This window comes from Papilio polytes, unplaced genomic scaffold (genome assembly GCF_000836215.1).
Source record: "Papilio polytes unplaced genomic scaffold, Ppol_1.0 DF822622.1, whole genome shotgun sequence".
In the NCBI taxonomy this organism is placed as follows: Eukaryota; Metazoa; Arthropoda; class Insecta; order Lepidoptera; family Papilionidae; genus Papilio; species Papilio polytes.
Genome location: NW_013526582.1, coordinates 2,194,174 through 2,215,811, shown reverse-complemented (window position 1 = coordinate 2,215,811; position 21,638 = coordinate 2,194,174). Strand labels below are relative to the sequence as shown.

General features: G+C 33.2%; 1 protein-coding gene across 2 annotated transcripts in view; it reads left to right on the top strand.

Annotated features, from left to right (window-relative positions):
* LOC106105993 (ABC transporter G family member 23) overlaps positions 1 to 21,638 on the top strand; it is a 61,363-nt gene that overhangs the window by 14,189 nt on the left and 25,536 nt on the right. The window contains exon 1 of one of the 2 annotated variants that reach the window (XM_013286514.1): positions 11,070 to 11,247. The exons of the other annotated variant lie outside the window; for it this stretch is intronic. Within the exon in view, the coding sequence (XP_013141968.1) occupies positions 11,237 to 11,247 (11 nt within the window). The 5' untranslated portion in view covers positions 11,070 to 11,236. Of the gene's footprint in view, positions 1 to 11,069; positions 11,248 to 21,638 lie in introns of those variants that run through there. 2 annotated transcript variants of the gene reach the window in all.

The following is a 21,638-nucleotide window of genomic DNA, read 5'->3' as shown; positions in this document are numbered from 1 at the left end:
CTTCTTCCTGTCCGTTTCATTCATTTACATTTAAAAGATTTGGTCAAATGATTTTAAAATCTTAGTTCAACATCTACACGTTAAACTTATTATTATTATTATGTTTTAATTAAAACTAAATCGGAATTATTATTTCTATGTCAACAATACATTAAATTCTTTTTATTTTCTCTCAAAAAGAAAATGTAATTCAAATAATTCTTATCTCAGGAATATTACAACCAGTGTATGGCAGATTTCGCGCGTAAAATGAAAGGTCAACTGTCAAAAACCACAGACTAACTACACTTAATGAAGGTTGTCACAGACAAAAAATATAATTTTTATTCAAATCATTTACCTTGCCAGCAGTAAGTTGCCTTGTAATTAATAATTACTTTAATACGTAAGACATAATTACGTATAAATATATGTGCTAGTAAAATAAACGGGCCGTAGTCCAAATGGTTCCTTTTTTTACAGTATAAAGTGTCAAATAAGCAAGAGATGATAATTCTCAAAAATAGCAAAGCGACCTCTGCAAATAGACACCAGTATTTTCAGACGTTGCCTACCTGTAATTAACAGAGGTTGGGATGCACAGAAAAGAAATATTTCCCTTCCTATTGTGCAGCTGTCTTAAAATCCATATCATTTCCTCAAAAGATAATGATCGGAAGAGGAGGACTAAAATTAGACCTCCAATGTGCGTGATATCTACACGGAATAAGTTTCACTCGATGCCTGTCTTCTGTGTTGTCGTGGTTTTATTGCGACCTCTATCACTGTTTAGTTTATTTTTAATTGTACACAGTTAAATCGTAACGCGCACATTAAATGTCATTCCAGTTTACTGTTAATGAATGTCAAGACACGGCAAACATTAACAAAAATATTTATCAAACCAGAAATACCGGTCACCTTAATGTCTACCAAAGCCTATAATACGTAAGAATGTAATAAATATTAAATAACACAGGTTTCAACACTCGTAAAATAACGAGACTAGCCTTTGCCTACATCTACGTCCGCGCGGAATTAAAAAAATATTAAGTAGACCGACATAATAACATCCATCCAAACTTCTGCATTTATAATGATTTCTTCAAATTCTCCATTAAATATCTGTAACGTTAAAAATTTACTTATCATAATTTTAAATAAGATATCATATGTCATTTGTTAAATAATTTAATAAGAATAGAACGGGAGGATGGATTTTATTTTTTTCTTAAAAATACGTTCGGTTTAACACAAGAATTATGACAAAGTTTTTTTTTTATAATATAAGGTGGCAAACGAGCAAGCGGCCACCTGAATCCGCCAAAATGGCGAAGCGACCGCTGCCCATAGAAATCCGCGATCGCAGATGCGTTGCCTACCCTTATACGACGGAGGAGGAGACGCACATAAAGAGGATATTTCCCCTTCCTATGCATCTCCGCCGCCAAATCCACTTCCCCTTCCCATCCTCCCCTAATAAGAAGATGGTGGTAAAAAGAAAGGGACTTAAATTAGGCCTCCCGCACCACACTCATCAGACGAAACACGGAACCGATTAGTTTAGTTAGGTTAGGATAGTTCATTTGCAATTTTATCCTATTAAAATATGCTATGTATAGTATTTAAAGAATTGTTTACGATAGATGAAATTAAATGTTAATAATTACATTATTAACACTTGGTTTACATTGTTAACTCGATAATAACCAATCGTGAGTGATGACGTCACTCATACGTCAGAACAAAAAAATGGCGGTAACCCGTGAACTATGTTGATGTAATTGTCTATGTTTTTACAAAACAACTATTTATAAGGGGATAAAAGTAGTAAATTAATACATGAAAATAACTATCAGTGTTATTTTATGGTTTTTTATTAGTTTTTGACAATTTCCACAAAATTACAGACTAAAAATTCCACTGACAGCATTTTTGGCGGTAAGTTTGTAATCGGCATTAAATACATTTAAATCTAAATAACTATAATTACGGTATAAGCTATATTTTTTTATTATGTCACTAAAATATAATACAATGTATGAAATCTCTATAATATTGGGTCAAAGTTCTAAGGTTTACTCTATGGATAAGGCTGTCACCTGAGAAAACAAGTCCACGTGTATGTGCTTTTTAACCCTTTTATCATATTGGCACTTTAATTTGTTATTAAACGGTTATGTTGGCAGCATTGAGATTTCTTTGAACTCTATGGAATTTTTACGTTCATATGAAGGTTAAGTGAGAGGCGAACACTTAGATGTGGTATAGCTTAGTAATTAACGATTCCCGCAATTAGAAATATTTATTAGTAATGGTTCCGTCTAGATATTGAACTCTCTATGATTTTGCTGGGTAAGGTTGCATAACGCTTGATTGTTTTATTTTTCTATCTTCAATCGACCCTAGATAAGAAAGAACTCGGTAAGTGAGATACTTTGAAGTGACGATAATTATGCGAAAGTGTTTTAAGCCCCTAAAAAAGAACTTTAACAGAGAGATTCTTGTTATTCGAATAATCTTGAATATCAAAAACGAACCTCAATTTTTAAAACTGCATAATGTTTTTAATGTTACTTCTTACTAATATTATAATTGCAAAAGTTACCATGGATGGATGTTTGTTAGCGTTTGTAGCCTAAACGGCTGAACGGATCTCCATGAAATTTGGCACAGGTTTATAGCATAGTCTGGAAGAACACATAGGCTACTTTTTATCCCCGGAATAGTTATGGTTTTGTGGGATTCATTAATTTAGTTTTTAATTGTTTACTCGATCATTCTGCAACGGTTCAACATATCTTATTGAAATTTGCCACAGATATAAAACAAAGTCTGGAGTACACATGAGATAAGGTTCATCACCGAGAAATGTCCGGTTCTCAAGGAATACGTCACTTTTTGTTATTTTTATAGTTTAGATAGGAATTTGGTTTAGCCAGCACACAAAATGATTAAATAAATAAAGTTTGTTATTTATTCTCATATAAATTAATATTAATACAACTGGGTATAAAAACAAGATATTATTTTTATACTTTTCAAGACATGTTCTTCTCTCTACTTTTTCGAACAACTCAAATTAAATTAACATATGTCATTATTTCAATAATAGTATACAGCCAGTCTTACACTGCAAAACATAAAATAGGTTTCATTTACAACGGTTTGTTTTCTAATACCACGCGGACGAAGTCGCGGGCAACAGCTAGTACGGTAAATAAAAATACTTTAAAAACACTTGAAGCCGGGGTTTAAATGAAATGCCAATGGACCCCTAAACGTATAACATCATAGCGTCCTTGCTACAACCAGTTTGCTTGGACTTTAATCTCATAGTTTTTCTTATGTTTCGGCTTACGTTCTTTCAATATTCAATCGTTTCATACTTGTATGGCTTTAGAATTATTATGACTTACTAATAATATAACTGCGAAAGTTTATATGGATGTTTGTTAGAGTTTGTAGCCTAAATTGTTAAACGGAGCTCAAATTTGACATAGATGTAGAGGATAGTCTGGAAGAACACATACGCTGCTTTACTTTGTTTGTTTGTTTTTAGTACACGCGTACGGAGTCGCATATTTTCCCGATTATAACCTAAAATTTATCTATAACTTAACTTCCGTAGTGAGAAAATAGCTATACCATAATAATTAACATTTTACTTGAATAAACCTATGTGAATTATAATATCGAATACATTTTACGTATCTAACGACCGCGTCGACTTTAATTTATTTTTAATCGATATAATTAATAAATCGAATACTTTGCAAATGATTGTACAAAATTAGACTACATTTGTTAAGAGTTTCGGTACAGTTAAAATAGTTGACTTGTCAATTCTTTACTAAGATTTTCGGTTGCTTGTAAACATGTACACAAACCAGAATTGGGAAGATATTTCTGGAGATTAAACAAAAAATTGTTACCTAAAATATCAATAGATGGCGCTGTATTGATTTTTACCGCGTGTATTCGATTATTTTTATTACTTTCTAAAACACTTTCGACAGTCGTATTAAGTTTGAAAATATATTGTTATTCCTGTTTTTTCTAAAGAAAGCTTGTTATTCAAATATTAGCGAGCACACAGGATTGCCGATGCAATCATTAGCTCAGTACCGTCAGCTAACTCGTGACGTCAAAGGTCATCGGCAAAGCTATTGAGCTCTTGTAATAGTAAAATTCAAATAAAACATGTGTACATCAAAACTTTCGTGGTTTACTTCCGCCTTTTATGTTAAAATATAGTTAACTTTGACCAATTAACTGCAATTATATGCCATAACTAAGTACGTTATGTAAAGAGCAATGAGAGAATATTACGTGCACTCTCTGAATATTACACTGTGTAATTATAGTGATATGTCGCAATATGCTACAGTTCGGTTACGTCGATATCCGATTACAACCGCGTCTTGTGGTTTGTGACGTCGGATGCGAAAGGGAACCGAAACCGAAAATATAACGTAACTCAAAGTTTACTGTGTTCGGATGTTTGGGTTAAACTCTGACTTTTTGGTAGAGTTTGTATCCTAAACTACCGAACGTATCTCGATAAAATTTGGTATAGATATAAAGCATAGTCTAGAAAAAGACATAGGCTACTTTTTAATTCCACGCGGACGTAGTGGCGTGCGAAAGCTAGTTTTACTAAAAATGCGAAAGTTTAAGTGGATGGATGTTTGTTAGACTTTGTAGCCTAAACTGCTGAACGGATATCGAAAAAATTCGGCGTAGATGTAGAGGATATTCTGGAAGAACACATAGGCTACTTGCTTTTGCTTTTTTTTATACCACGCAGATTTGCGGACGAAAGCTAGTACATGGATAAATCCATACAAGTTTAGTTGATTAGTATGACTAGTTAATTAAATTATTCCGAAATGATGCGGAAATTACGTACTCTGTTATATTTTTATATTTAACATTTATACGAGTAAAATTTACATATATCAAGCTAAAATTATATTATTCGTTGTGTAGCAATGTTCTCAGATACAAACTCATAAAAAAGCTAAATTAAGCCTCGCTTCGGTAATTTTCCATTGGAATATACTTTCTTTACGTGGGTTTAAAGTACAAGTTTTTTTTGCTTGAATCATTAAGATTGCATACGAAATGTTTTCGTCTTGTTGTTTTTTTAACCCTTAACTTGGCAGAATTTTATTTTTTCAAATATCAAAATAATATTCATAGCACTTAACCTTGATGACCTAAAGTGTTTAGAAAAAAAAATTGATGTATCTCTACAGATACACTACCAAGAAAAGGGTTAATCAAAGAACAGTAAACATTAATTTTGATCAGGTTTATTATATAAAACAGTATTAGTGTAAATACACAGCTGAAGTACTTGCTCTTTGAAAATACGTTGTTACAGTGGTAGATCCCGCTTTAACATTTTCGTAGGAACGGAAATACCACGACCACAGAGAAGACAGGCGTCAAGTGGAAGCAAGTCCGCGTTTCGTCTGATGAGTGTGGTGCCGGAGGACCAACTTAGTCCCTTTTCCTTCCTAACCTTTTTCTTATACGAAAAGGATGGAAAGGGAACGTGAATTTGACGGTGCAGGATACGCATAGAATTCTCTTTATGGGCGTCTCTTCGTCCGTCTATTAAGGGTAGGCAACGCATTCGCTATTGCGAATGTTCATGGGCAGCGGTTGCTTTTTGGCGGAACCAGGCGGCCGCTTGCTCGTTTGCCACCTTATGATATGAAGAAGTACGTAAAGTATTAATATTATATTTAGACTTGTTGGGAAACCGGGCATTAAAGTTGACTTGTTAAACCTAAAATATATTTGAAACACAGTTTAAATCTTTTAAGGTAAGGCCTCTCTCTAGTTCTGTGTGTGGCCACATGTTTTATAATGTGTGTTGTAATGGAAACGTAAAAATGTGTAAATGAACAAATGAAAAAGGTCAATCTTTAATTCAAGGTTCAATATACTGAGACCTGTTGCAGAAGAAACACGTCATTACGAACGGCGTCATTTTTTGCTCTAAAAAATGTGACGTCAATGATTTTAAATATTTTTACACATCTGCTATTTAATAATCAACCTTAAAACAATGAAGTTAAGATTCCTTTTTCATTAGATTTATTTTAATTTTGTATTTCCGTAATTACATAGTTTTGCTCATCTTTTTAGGATAACAAAAAACTTTAGGGCGTTTTGTAAAATTGTGTACTGACGTGAATAAAAAATAAACGCATGCTTCACCTTACAATCTATTTTATCTGTAGTTTCTTTCTGAATCACTACATAGTCATACTAATATTATAAAAGCGAAAGTGTAGATGGATGGATGTTTGTTAGAGTTTGTATCCTAAACAACTCAACGGATTTCGATAATATATTGCATAGATGTAGAGGATAGTCTGGAAGAACACATACGCTAGCTTTTTATCTAAAATATTTACCCCCTAAGTTTAATGGTGTTAAAATATATAGCCTAAAGCGTAACGTAAGTGTAGTGCTTTTTATAAAAAAGGAATTATTTAAAAAAATGCTGTAATTGCTGACATCTTAGGCAACAAAGAAGTGTGTGTTTACGCTTTATTATATAGATAGTACGCACACCTTTGACTAAACTATCGCATAACTGTTTAGTCTTGCTTTGATTCCTATGAGCTTATAAAGATGCGCACTCTACTGGATTTTTAGTTGTGCTAAAAAGTTGAATTCGCTGCGAAACAATTGACAATCGCACTACAGTGTTCGACAGTTTAGTCAAGATTTGCGGCCGCTCTTAATCTATACAAAACAAGATTTTTATTAAGATATGTATAATGTCAATAATTTTATATACCTCTTTGCTTATGTCCGAGGATCAATAAAACTCTTGTCAACAGAAGAAATCTGATATCTATACTAACATTAAGTTAAATTTGTAACGAACAAACTCGAAGAGTACTGAATCTATTTTTAAAATTCTTTTGCCACTAGAAAACTAAATGTCACTGAATAAAGGCTTTATAGAGCCATCAAAAGGTATGGCAGAAAAATATAAATATCCACCTGTCTTTGTCCCTACAGAGGGCGCCACAGTATGTGCTGCTCTATTATACATCAGCCGTTATATCGAAATACACTACCTGAAGCACATTTTTCACACAATCCATACATTCTTCGGTCTTTGTAGCCCACATTCAATCAATCAATATCGTAGAAAAGATGTGATATATTCTTTACCACCTAGAGGAAGCTAGGACGGATCATTATGTAGTAAAGTCTAGGTGTTGCTTGCGACGTCGCTCGCGTGAACATGTTACTATGTGTCTATGCTACGCGTCTATGTTACTCAGTAATAACGTACCTTTCTAACGGTGAAAGAATTTTTGGATTCGACCCTGTAATTTTTGCGTTATTTCAATACATACAAAAATACCAATCTTTTCTCTTTATTAAGACCTAGCTGTTGCTCGCGACTTCGCTCGCGAGATATAAAAAAATATAGCCTATGTTACTCACTTATCAGTGGGTATACGTTATGACCTTTTTTTTATAACATAAGGTGGCAAACAAGCAAGCGGCCACCTGAATCCGCCAAAATGGCGAAGCGACCGCTGCCCATAGACATCCGCAATTGCAGATGCGTTGCCTACCCTTATACGACGGAGGAGGAGACGCACATAAAGAGGATATTTCCCCTTCCTATGCATCTCCTCCACCGTCAAATCCACTTCCTCTTCCCAACGTCTCCTTATAAGAAAAGGGTGGTAAAGAGAAAGGGACTTAAATTAGGCCTCCGGCACACTCACATCAGACGAAACACGGAATTGCTTCCATTTCACGCCTGTCTTCTGTGTGGTCGTGGTATTACACCGGGCGTGCCCGCCCATTCGTGCTAAGATGTTAAAGGGGGCACTACCACTGTTAAATTTTTAATTGTGAAAGAATTTTTGAAATCGGCCAAGAACTTTTTGAATTACTGCAGTACATACTAAAATACGAATCTTTATATATATTGCATTTCTATTAAAAATGTATAAATAGACTTTATTTTAACTTTTAAATCGGATCTTTCAAACAATGTATGTCACGGATGTGTTTTTTTAATACACTCTATTGTACGACACTTCCACTTGCACCTGCAGCTAAATAATGCGATTCGTTATTATTTTTATTCATTACTAGCTGTTTCCGTGCACCTTCATCCGCGTGAAATTATAAAAAAACTGTATTTTATTGTAAACATTTCTCAAATTCTCAATTGCAAATGTCAAAATTCAAATGCACAAATGACAAAGGCCTTTGACATTTGATAACAGCAAAATGAAATGGACAAATTTGTCACATGTCAATTTGTCACATTTTGTGAAATGGACAAAATTTCAAATTGATAACGGAATGGCAACCACGCGACGGCAAACGGAAAAGAGGCAGGCAATGTAAACGGTGGACGGACGACATAAAAAACACTTGAGGGTTATTTTGGACGAGGAAAGGGCATAATAGCCAAGAATGGGAGGAGCTGGAAGAGGCCTATGTGTCACAGGACACGCCAACTACTAGTCTAGGATAAAAGTAAAATTAAAAAAGGAAAAAAATAATGTTAAGTTTCACCATTAATTGTAAATGTTTTTTTTTTTAGTTTCGGCAATAAAGGCTTAATAATAAACTATCATCATCATCCTTGTTATCCTACTCCCGTACGGTCGGCACAACAGGTTTATGTCCTCCTAATAACTATCATACGTCATTTCAGTCATCACTCCATTTTTCATCATGTCACCTTTCACGCAATCCATACATCTCGTTCTAAGTCTATCTCTACCGGTGTACCTCCACACTCTTAACTAACGTTCTCCTTGTTACATGCGATTCATCCCTACTCATAACATGCACTTACCATGCTACTCTTTTACTCCTTACCTTCTCTACCACTGGTGCTACTCTCAAACTTCCTCTTAACAATTACCGTTACCATAATAATCTTGCTTCCCTAATGTTTGCAGCTCGTAGTTTATGGTCCCTTTCCCACATTAAAGTTTTATTCCAATTTATTTACCGTAGCTAGCGTGAAAATATATAGCCTAAAGCGTGTCGTAAGCGTAAAGCTTTTTATTAAAGAAACTTTTTACTAACGATATCTTCATAAAACGACGACTGATTAACCACTAAATATTAAACTTGTAATGAAACCGTTGTGGGTCTGTTCTCAGTGGTATTTCCAATAAGTTACGACTTGGGGCCTTCAAGAAAAGAGCGTATTCCCTTTAAGGCCAGCAACGCATCTGCAGTTAATACTTATAATTATAATATAACTAGCTGTTCCCGTGCAGCTTCATCCGCATGAAATTAGCAAAATTTTGTTTTTTTTGTTTACATTTGTCAAATTATCAATAGCAAATGTCAAAATGGCATGACATTACAAACCATGACAATCTTGCTTCCTTGATGTTGGCAGCAACTTATGGTTTCTTTCACACATTAGGCTTTTTATCCAAAATTTTGCCCCCTAAGTTTAATGGGGTAAAAATATATAGCCTAAAGCGTGACGTAAGTGTAAGGCTTTTTATTTAAAAAAGTATTATTCAAAAATATGCTGTAATTGCTGACATCTTAGACAACAAAGAAGAGTGTGTTTACACTTTTTTATATTAGTATAGCGTAAACACACACTTCTTTGTTGCCTAAGATGTCAGCAATTACGGCATATTTTCGAATAACTCATTTTTTTATAAAAATCCCTACACTTACGTGACGCTTTTGGCTATATTTTTTCACGCCGTTAAACTTAGGGGTAAATATTTTGTAAATGGGTATATATTAAAAACTCTAATGTGGGAAAGAGACCATAAGTTGTTGCCAACATCAAGGAAGCAAGGTTGCCATGGTTTGACATCATGTCATGTCATTTTGACATTTGCAATTGATAATTTGACAAACGTAAACAATAAAATGGAATTTTTATAATATCATGCGGACGAAGTCGCATGGGAACAGCTAGTCACTCATAAAAATATTTGACCAAGCATATAAATAATGTTTTACCTCTTTGAATGCTTTGATTGGTTGACTAGTGACGGTTAATGACGTCATATTGACGCAAGTAATACGTCACGATAATTATCTTTGTAATCATGATATTTAAAAGTAGAAATAAAGCGCCTCCTATAAGAGGACCACAGCTAAACTTTTTCTCGAAGCTATTGAGGTATTTCAAAAGGTTTTATAAATGTAAACGAAAATTTTCGTATAAAGTCACAAATACACTTATTTTATCGTAATATATCAAATGCGATTTAATTGTTTTTATTTTATATTTATGTTGCAGTTTTTGTATAACAGAGGAATCAATTAAAAATTATAATCTAATTCCATTTACAACTAAACTTAGATGTTGAGGAAAAGATTAAAAAACTATTTTCTCGTCGGGTGACTCAGTATATTCGCATGTATATTTAGGAATTTATTTATTTAATTTATTCTTATTGTAATGTAGAATAAAACTTCCCTTGTGAAATTATAATTGCATTATATCATTAAAGTCTCATACAAAAGACAATGGCAAAGAATATTCTCTCAAAAGGCTTGGCTCACGTTTTATTTAATGGATAAATGTGTTGGTGGCCAGTTGCCGAAACCACTTACGTCACGATTAACACATCGAGACATCGACTGGCCACTCGGTAGTGATGTGTTAAATATCGATATCATTTCAACCTTGGAAAATAACTTGGTAGCAGCGGCTAAACCATGGACCAGTGGGATTTTTTATATTAATTTCGTTTATAAACATTGTGATTCAGTTTGCACTATTTGGGAAGAAATGTTAAGATATGTTTAAGGTAAATTAATATAAACTGGCCCTGGGCCAGCAAAGGCCTAGACTAGACGTTAGATGAGTTTGAGATGAAAAAAACTTTAATACTTAAAAAAACTCAAGATGTAACACACAAGCACTCCAAAGTCAAGATCGAATCGTAATTAATGTACTGTCACGTCCAATGACGTCGATCAATCTAATTAATCGATATCAGCAAGGTTGGAACATCACTAATGCACACTGGCCGGCAAGAAAAAAACGGACGACGTAAGCGAAACCTAAAAGCAGCCAGTCTGTGGCCGACCGTCCGCCGGATAGCACGTAATTATCGGCGGTGAAACACGCGCTTAAATTAGAAAGTTCGTAATTATTATTATTTTTAATTTATAATAATCCGAGTGCGCGTGTGTTATTTGTGATCTGTGGCTGTGTGTAGGAAGTGACTGCATGTCACAAGGAAGCTGATACAACATGCTAATAACGTAAGATCCGATCATATTTATACGTAATAATTTTTATCTCGAAAGTGCTGGAGTTCTCGACCTAGACATGATTTTTAAAAAATGTCGTTTGAAAAGTAGCTCGCCTTACCTCCTTGGTGTCGACTTATATTTTTTAAAACAAGTTTCGTCTAATTGGATATTTAATATTTAGTTAAAGACATGCATATCAAAGATTGTACAAGACCAACTACTGGAAAAAATTAACAAATATTTAGTTTTCTTAAAAATTTAAACAGGGAAAGAAATTATCGCAAAAACATTGTCAAAATACATTTACAATTTTACAAATAAAAATTTTAAGTTCAAATCTTATTTTTACAATGTATTTTAAATGTTTAGAACAAAGTCAGCAAAAACTACTTAATTTAAATCTAAGTTATATTGATGTAAATTAACTTCACGTACGAATACTAATGTAAGAAATAAGTTAAGTATCTATAGTATACTTACCTTATTTGATTTTATTCACTTCAGTTACTTTGACTCGGAACTTTCCTAAATTATTACCTACTAGCTGTTCCCATGCGACTTCATCCGCATCAAATTATAAAAATTTCAATTTATTGTTTACATTTTTCAAATTATCAATAGCAAATATCAAAATGGCACGATGGATGAAATTTAGCATAGATGTAGTAGACAGTATAGAAGAGTAGATAGTTTACTCATTTAGATTTCCACGCGGATGAAGTCGGAGACGAAAGCTAGTAAATAATAAAGTACATACAAATACGGTGACAACAATAACCAGGTAGATGTCTACACCAATCAACGGTGGTAAAAGTTAAAACCTGTTTAACTAAACAGTGCCTAACTATACTTTTTGGGGTAATACAATAGTTTTTTTTATTAAATTTTAAAGATTCCTGTCAATTTTTGGCCTAAAGCATTTGGTTTCGAAATAATGTTGCAAGTGCGATTAATTTAATTAACTACTTTAATTATAATTATGTATTTTGTTGCTAACTAGACGTTATTACTTTAGTAACAAGAGTACAAACTATTGCCATTTCAGTTTTTTCAAGGAGACTGAGAGAGAACGACTTTATGTACAACTCGTTTACATACGTTTATGTTACTTCAATCCAATGATTCTTGTTTAAGTAATAAATGCATAAATTTAATTGTGTATTTATCTTAAAAATAACAATATTTCCTCTCTTTATTTTAAAATATTTATTTAACTATAACCTTGAATAACGATTTCTAATCGTTTAACATGTTTATGGTAATAGGATAGGAGGTAGACTAAAAAGAGATGGATGTATTGCGTGAAAGGAGACATCAAGAAGTGAGTGATGACTGAGATGACGGATGATAGAGTTATTTAGAGAACGAAAACCCGATGCGATCCTACGGGAGTAGGATATTAGATTTAATGGAAACTCACATCTTGTCCAAAAAAAACAAATGAAGCTCGCCCTAGAGTCTGTATCATTGTTGCAACTTTCGCTAGAACCTCCCAATCCGGTCATAATAACGAAGTAACGGCTCGTGCCGAGGCTCCTGAGGGAGCCCTCGAGCTTACTCATAAAGGAGGTTTAGGCTAAGCGCCATCTGCGCTCGGTCATCTCAAGCTTGGTGAATCTGTAAATGCCTCTTCAAACAGTGGTCATTCAGTCACAAAAAAAATCGCTAGAATCCTTAATTTTAGAGTAAGCCTATAGTCGAAATCAATGGAAATAAGGAATTATATTTATACATGTCTAACTATTGTCTATGGATTTTAGAACGTTTTACTCGTAGTTTAAATGAATAATACAAATATATTTGTAATCAGTTTGATAGACAAACATACGTTAGAATTTTTAACGTATGGAAGCGAAGAGTTTTTTGATTCGTTTCAGTATATGGCCGAATTTAACTTTAAAATGCCGCTGTGTATCATTCATAGAATATAGTATTTCATAAGCGAGATACAAACTGTTCACTTTCCTAAGACGTGACTGCGTGTCGGTGCGGCCTTGCGTGTGTTGCGATGGAAGTTGGAACGCGTCAATTCTAGTTGCACAAACACAATAATCTACAAACAATCTAACAAGATACACGATTGTTTTTTATCTGAGGGGATTTTTTCCGTAGTAATTATTTCACATAGTAATAAATAATTATAGTAAAAAAACTTGTTTTGATTATTTCTTAGAGTTTTAAATTTATTTTGGCTAAGTTATGGTATATTAATATAATAAATGCGAAAGTTTAGATGGATGGATGGATAGATGGATGGATGGATGTTTGGCGTTTGTAGCCAAAACGGCTGAACGGATCTCCATGAAATTTGGCACAGGTTTAGAGCATAGTTTGGAAGAACACATAGGCTACTTTTTATCCCGGGAATAGTTACGGTTCCCGTGGGATTCATTAATTTAGTTTTTTAATGTTTACTCGATCATTCTGCAACGGTTCTACATATCTTATTGAAATTTGGCACAGATATAAAACAAAATCTGGAGTACACATGGGATAAGCTTCATCCCCGAGAACCGGACATTCCCGAGGAATACGTAGCTTTTTGTAATTTGTATAGTTTGTATGTTTTCGAATACCACGCGGACGAAGTCGCGGGCAACAGTTCGTTTGTTTATAAAGGTCCTATTTTTTACAGGCCTAGTTTTAACTGAATGTTATTTTAACCCTTTTCGTACTAAAATAATATGGGAAAGGTGTAATGGCTTAGGCGGGGGTTGGCATTGGTATATCCTCTTTCTGAGTGAACTGAGTATGGTACTCTTTCTGAGTGTTCCTTCCTTTGCCTTTTTCTCACTTTTGTGCAAAGGATAAGTTAATTATAGATTGTTTATTTATGACTTTTTAACAAAAATTCAATCATTTTCTATTCAACATTGGTGTAAGGGAATAAAGCGTTTTTCCGTTATCATATTGCACATTATAATATTAATAACGTTTTCATATATGTAATTTAATACCCCAAGGTAATCACTCATGTGGATCATTAGTAGAGTCCTTCACGCCTTACTTCATGTATTAAGTTACGTAAGTTGTAAAAAGTAAATCATCTACAAAGGCAAAGGATGCTAACGCGGAGTTGCTACCTAAATTACTTAGTGAAAACTTTTAATACTACAATAAGGGAGCCCTTTAGTGATCACTTAACTGTTTTGAGTGAGAAAATTAATTTAATTTACACTAATAAAATCATGTATACTAGTTTATGCCCGCGATGACGTCCGTATTGCTTTTAATAATAAAAAAATCGACTATTAAATAAAGCCTATGTTACCCATTGATTACGTAGCCATGAAATAGTGATTTTTTCAATCGGTTAAATATACAAGTTTAACAGAATGACTAACTAATAAATTAGATTTTTAGAGCGATTAGATAGGAATTTGAGCTCTTGGCATCTTAATTCAAAGTTCAAATTTAATCTTCATAAGAACTTCCTTACTATCTGTCTTGCTTACTCTTACGCAACAGTTACGTAAGCTGTCTCCGCGCTCTGTTTGGTCTTTTGTAAGATTAGGCTTACTTCTGGAAATTCCAATGTGTGATTCACGTATTAAGATTATAATTTAAAAGTTAAAAAATAACATATACAGAAGCCCTTGTATTATACGTATTAGTGTATTTATTTCTAACTAGATGGCGTTGTTATTAATTATGAAAACGATTTTCTAATAATCTAATGTGATAACATATGGACGAATTGAGAAACTTTTAGGAGTCGATTAAAAAAAACAAATAAATAAGATATCTACATCTATGTCAAATTTCATCAAGATCTGTTTAGCAGTTTAGGCTATAAAGTCTAACAAACATCTACAATCTACAAAATTTGTATTAATATTTGCTTATACTCAGTTTATTCCTAAATTTAACTTTACACCGCGTTTATTTGTAAGGCTGCTAAACTTTCGCATTTATAATATTAGTACGATATTGAATTTTTAAAAAGGAAGTACTTCTGTTAACAATTGCCATTGATGGCAACACTGATGCCGGATGAACGTTTGTGATATGTTTTAAATAACGCAGTTCTCTACCATTTCACATTATTTTGATAAGATTGGAATGTAGTAATGGTGACTCAATAAGTAACCACAATATTGAATATTAATTGAACTGGTTCCGTTACTTTTTATTATACTAAATTATGTTTTAATATTGAAAGCGACACGCTCAGATACGTCGTACACGTTCAAAGGATGAACGAAAAAAGTTTAGTCGGAAGACCATAGAGACTAGTTATATATACTATTATAAAGAGGAAAGATTTGTGTTTTAGGCTTTTGCGTTTTTGTGTGTATTCGATTCACGTAAAAACTACTGGGCCGATTTTTAAAATTCTTTCACCTTTAGAAAGGTAATTATAAATGTAATAACGAACTCCTTCGGGCTAAAAACTAAACAAAAACCACAAGTACAGTCAGGCTGTATAAGTTATCCAATATGTACCGTAAAGTATGTTTTGTTTTAAATCTATACTAATATGAAGAGGAACGATTTGTATTGTATGAATTGAAATAACTCAAAAATTACTGGGCCGATTTTAAAAATTCTTTCACCATTAAATGCTACATTATCAGTAAAAATTATAGGCTTTTTTATTACATTTTAGTTTCACGCGGGTGAAGTAATAGCTAGTGTATTATAACTACAATTTTTATGTTACTCGAACTCTCGGGTCCTTCAAAAAGCAAGCCTATCATTTCCTCAAAGGCCGGCAACGCATCTGTAGTTCCTCTGGTGTTGCGAATGCCCATGGGCTTCGCTGACCACCTCGGTGTTCTAGCCGCTCGTTTGCCCCCTTTTATTATAAAAAAAATAAAAAAAATAGTCGAGAAGTCATGACTCTTAAGTCACTTCGTTCTTTAATGATAGTTGTAGTATCACTCCACAATGACAGCGATAGTTTCCGTCACGCAATACTATGACAGTGTCTAGGTCAAGTTTGTGACTATGGTTGACTGGAAGAGTTCCATTGCTTGCTTCACATAATTGATATTTACGATCAACCTTGTGAAACGGTCATTGTATATCACATGCCGTTGGATAGAGGTTTTGCTTGGTCAATATATAACAGTGTCGTAAATATTACACCACATTTAAAGTCTTAAAATGACATTTGTCAGATTGTAATCAGCGCTTACGAAGTGAAGTGTTCGAGATATGTTTCGGAATTTAGCCGTTTATATTTCTTACAAATACAACGAGTCAATTTTACATTTATTTTATAGATTAAAAATAACGCCATTACCTAAATCTTGAAAACTATAGTTAACTAAAATTTATCAAGTTTTTTTTACAATTCCGTCGATGTCGCAGCGATAAGCTAGTGTTGGTAAATTTTGATTGATTCAATATCGATGTTCTCACTTGACGTCCGTGACACGAATCTGCTCCCAAACGTGTCATCAGCCGCGACACGTGATAGCCGCACCACGCACGTGCTTGCGTTGATTGTGTTTGATGTATGTTTTAACGATAATTGTGTATACAATCGACAGGGAACATAATTTGCATTGTATCAATATTATTTTAGAGATATCGCTAATCATTGTAATTGTAGAACTAGGTATTGAATTTTACTGTGACGTCTGTCGATGATTTCCCTTCCCTCTAACATCGATCGCGGGTTGCGTTTGCTGTCACCAAACACATGACGTCATACGGTTATCGGAAAAGCTTCAACGCACGGGTTATACGAGTAGTAACATTTATCTATACTAATATTATAAAGCGGAAAGATTTAGATTTTTGTATTTTTGTATGTATTGAAATAACCCAAAAAGTATTGGGACGATTTAAAAAATTCTTTCCTAATTAGATATTAGTAGTTAGATATTATTAGTATTAGTAGTATTTACATATATATAAGAAACGATACTGTCAACTAACTCATTGTAAGTGTATAATATATATGTTGTGGTTGTACTTAAATAAATAAATAAATAGATAGGTAATTTTTCTGCGAGTAACATATTTTCTAATTAAACGCAGGCGAAGTCGCGAGCAACAGCTAGTATGTAATAAAATAGATAGTAACTCTAATAAATACTGTAAAAGTCAACGTATTGATATTTAGTTTAGTATTATAGAAATATTCTTACAAAATGACGGCTTTGGGAATAGCAGTTTGACAATTAGAACTTTCGAGTAAAAGACATCAACGCGTACACGAAATTATTTTATTAGTAAGAGTAAATAATAGCCGATTTCCTAGACTATATTTAACTATTCGTTAGTGTTTTTAGTTTGATAACTTCATGCGTTTCCGTAACATAACTTGAGTATTACTCCGTTGAAACTTAGATCAACCTAACACTAATCAATAAGTAACGATAAAATAAATGAATACTTCAGAAACCCAGCATTATTTAATTATAGTTTTTTTTTGAATGTAAAGAATAATATAGCTATTAGTATTTTATTATATTTTTAATCTTTTTGTAAACTCAGTTACAAGTGAAGGTTAAGTACAGCATGACATTGAATAAGTAAAAGACATTAAATAAATGTAAAACCAAACACTTAAAACTTTAAAATACGCATATTTTACGAACATGATTTATCATTGAAGTTAACAAGGAGATAAAAAAAACTTGCAAAATTCAACAGCAAAAAAACTTTACCGTCTGTCTTCAGAAAATTCTATTGTTTCTTTGTAAATTATACGAAAACATTTATATGAGTAACCATGACGAATATTTTCCTTATTGCATTATAAAATAGGTAATAATAAGATTTAACAATATTATAACAATTACATTATTATAATATACAAAACTAGCTGTTCCCATGCGACTTCATCCGCATAAAATTATAAAAAATTCATTTTATTGTTTACATGTGTCAAATTATCAATTGCAAATGTCAAACTGACATGACTTGACAAACCTTGGCAATCTTGTTTCCTTAATGTTGGCAGCAACTTATGGTCTCTTTCCCACATTAGGGATTTTATCCAAAATACTTACCCCTAAGTTTAACGGCGTTAAAATATATAGCCTAAAGCATGTAAATGTATATAAATATGCTGTAATTGCTGACATCTTAGGCAACAAAGAAGTGTGTGTTTACGCTTTATTATAATAGTATAGATATAGATACATAATTTACCTGACGTTCTTACGGTGAAGGAAAACATCGTGATGCAACCTACACATATCAACGAAGACATTCAAAGATATGTGTAAAGTCAACCAACCCGCACTTGGCCAGCGTGGTTGACTATGGCATAGTCACCCTAACTTTAGGGTAGGCTCCGCGCCCCTCGCTGGGGACGTATAGTGAGCTGGCGATGATGATGATGATAGATATGGATAAGAAACAAAGATACGTTTTATGGATTGTGTGAAAGAGGATATGGTTAAGAAGGGAGTGAATTCAGATATGACGGCTGAGAGAGGCTAGAGATGTATGGAAGAGCAGATGGGCAAGTAGGTGATATTTTTTTTTTTTAGTTTAAGATTACTAAATGATTCTAAATCTCTGATTTTGTATAATGGTTGAATTTCGACGCGATTTAGTTAGTCATTCTTTTAAACGAATAAGAAATTAATTTATTAACTATTAGTATAAAAAAAATAATTATTGTATATCATGACTTAACATTTTTCCCACATTCTATTCATCATATAAATAGGTTTTATGTCATTTTTTGCTATCTGTAATTAATGGTATTTAACATAAATATCTTTACCTACATAATTAGGTCCGAGCATAATATGAATTATTCCTTATTCAATACATAAGTTTATTTATTATGTATGTATATAAAACAACTAGCTGTTCCCGTGCGGCTTCATCCGCATGACATTTTATTTTTTTTTATTGGTAATTTGTAAAATTATCAATTGCAAATGTCATGATATGATGACAAAGCATTGCAATCTTATTTCCCTGATGTTGGCAGCTTGTAGCTTATGGTCCCTTGCCCGCATCAGGTTTTTTATCTAATTTATTTACCCTCCAAATTTAATAGAGTGAAAATATATAGCCTAAAGCGTGATCTAAGTGTAGGGCTTTTTATTAAAGAAAGTGTTCAAGGAGTTTTTACAAGTTTTTAGGTCTCAAGCCATTAGAAAAGAAGAAGAATTTAAATTATTTAAAATTAGAACACATTGTCGATGTCATCGTTTTTTCTATGTCTTTTTCTGTACATATTTTATCAATACACATGTCTCCTTTAAAAATAGTTTTATTTCTAAATCTTTTGCGATTTACAGAAAGTTTTTTTTCTATAACATGCTGTGATTGCTGACATCTTACTCCACAAAGTAGTGTGTGTTTACGATTTATTATAATTGTATAGATAAATTACAAAGCCATAATTTATGCCATGTGTTAATTACTTAATGTATATCGTGACATATAAAGACATTTTTATACATAACACAAATATAACAGAGTGTAATATAATGTAATAAATCTAAGAAATACGCAACGGATTCATAAAGTACAATTATTATAAAAGCGGAAATTTGTATGGATGTATGTACTATGTATCTCCAAAACAAATAAACGGATCTCGATGTTGGCAGAACATAGTCTTGAAGATCACGTAGCCTTCATACATTTTCTTTTTTATATCGACAAAGTCGCGAGCAAAAGCTACTACATAAATAAAGCTATTTGGAACGATTCCTGCCACCGACTTTCGTCTGCCAGGTACCATCCTCACCAAGTTGATAGCTGGCATTCCACAGCCGTGCAGTTTTCGCGAAGCTTTCTGCCTCCCACAGCCGAGTCGTGGAACGGTCTGTCCTCGACGGTATTTCCAAACCAGTACGATTTGGGGTCCTTCAAAAAGCTAGCCCATCAATTCCTCAAAGGCCGGCATCGCATCTGTAGTTCTTGTGGTGTTGCGGATATCTGGGCGTCGTTGAACACCTTTGTGTTCCCGGCGCTCGTTTGTCTCTCTACTCTTATAAAAAAAAATATTGTTATTAAAATTCCTTGAAACGTGTCAGTTACCATAAAAAGAGTTCCAGTTAACTATACAGTGTGCAAAACATAAGTAAATGGTATATTCTAGGTTATTTATATGTGCTTTCGAACTCTGTTTCCATACGTATGTGTGTATGTTATACTTGTCAATATTTAAAGAAGCCTTTACGAGCTTCAACAAACTTATACTTAAAACCTCTCATATCATTTTTAATTTATTTGTCAAATATTCAGCTCAAGGTCATGGAACGAAGGTTGTTGACATCAAAGATTTTCCACATTTTATACGTTTATTAATTACATAGAAATAGTAAAATAATACTTTAAATTAAAATTTAAATATCCTTATTAAATTGTATTATGATTTGAATAATAATAATAGTGTAATATGAGGAAATAACAGATAAAATTCTTTCAAACCTTCTTGTATAAGAGAGACGTAAATTAAAACTGTAATAACTATTAACAGATTATTAACCCTAAGTGATCTTGCCGTATCTAATAATTATTATCTACGTTATTATGTTTTAGAAAAAACTAACAATCATGATACTATTAATAACGACTCGCAAAAACTTCAACTTGTTTCTTACTTGAAATTATGATGACAAAACGTATTTAGTGTTCAAATGTCTTGATCCACTATTCATTTTGAACACACTAAAGTAAATTAAAAATTTTGTAAAGATTTTACTTATTAAAAACTAGCTTTCGCCCGGAACTCGGTTCGCATGGTATTGGAAAAAACAAAAGTGAATAGCCTATGTGTTCTTCCAGACTATATTCTACGTCTATGCCAAATTTCATCGAAATCCGTTCAGCCGTTTAGGCTACAAACTCAAACAAACATCCATCCATTAGTAACATTAAAACACCACGTAAGTTAAACCAACTTAAAATTCAGCAGTAAAGTAACGTATAAGTAAAATCCAACTCTATGTTCAAAGGTAACTTTCTCCGAAACAATTCAGATATCCGAGTACGTCTTTGCCGGGGCTTGAAGGTCGACCGCCCGGTGCCCGGTGCCCGTTGCCCGTTGCTCATTTTCTCTAACCTTGAGAGCATTGCGTTGCGATCTGCCATTTCGTATTCTGCTAGCTTTTCAACGAAGGTTACGTTACAAAACTCTGCCCGATTAATTATTGTATCACTTGTGACGCATCCATTTGGTAATCACGGAACGGACTGTTAACCATTTAGGATATAAGTAGCAAAAGGACAATCATGTTTTAGATGTGTGTAAATCAGCTGTGAACTGCAAAATATCGGCTCAGATTGAACGGTGGAGCTGCAGCTCAATAACCCTTTTAGTGGCTCTTAAGACGATGTACAACGATAGGAGTTGAAGTCACGAACTACAAAAAACAAAAAACTGATCTGTAAACCGGCTCAATGATCTGCGTCATATGATTAGCTGATCTACAGAACATCAATATTAGTAAAATTACGCAAAGCTAGAC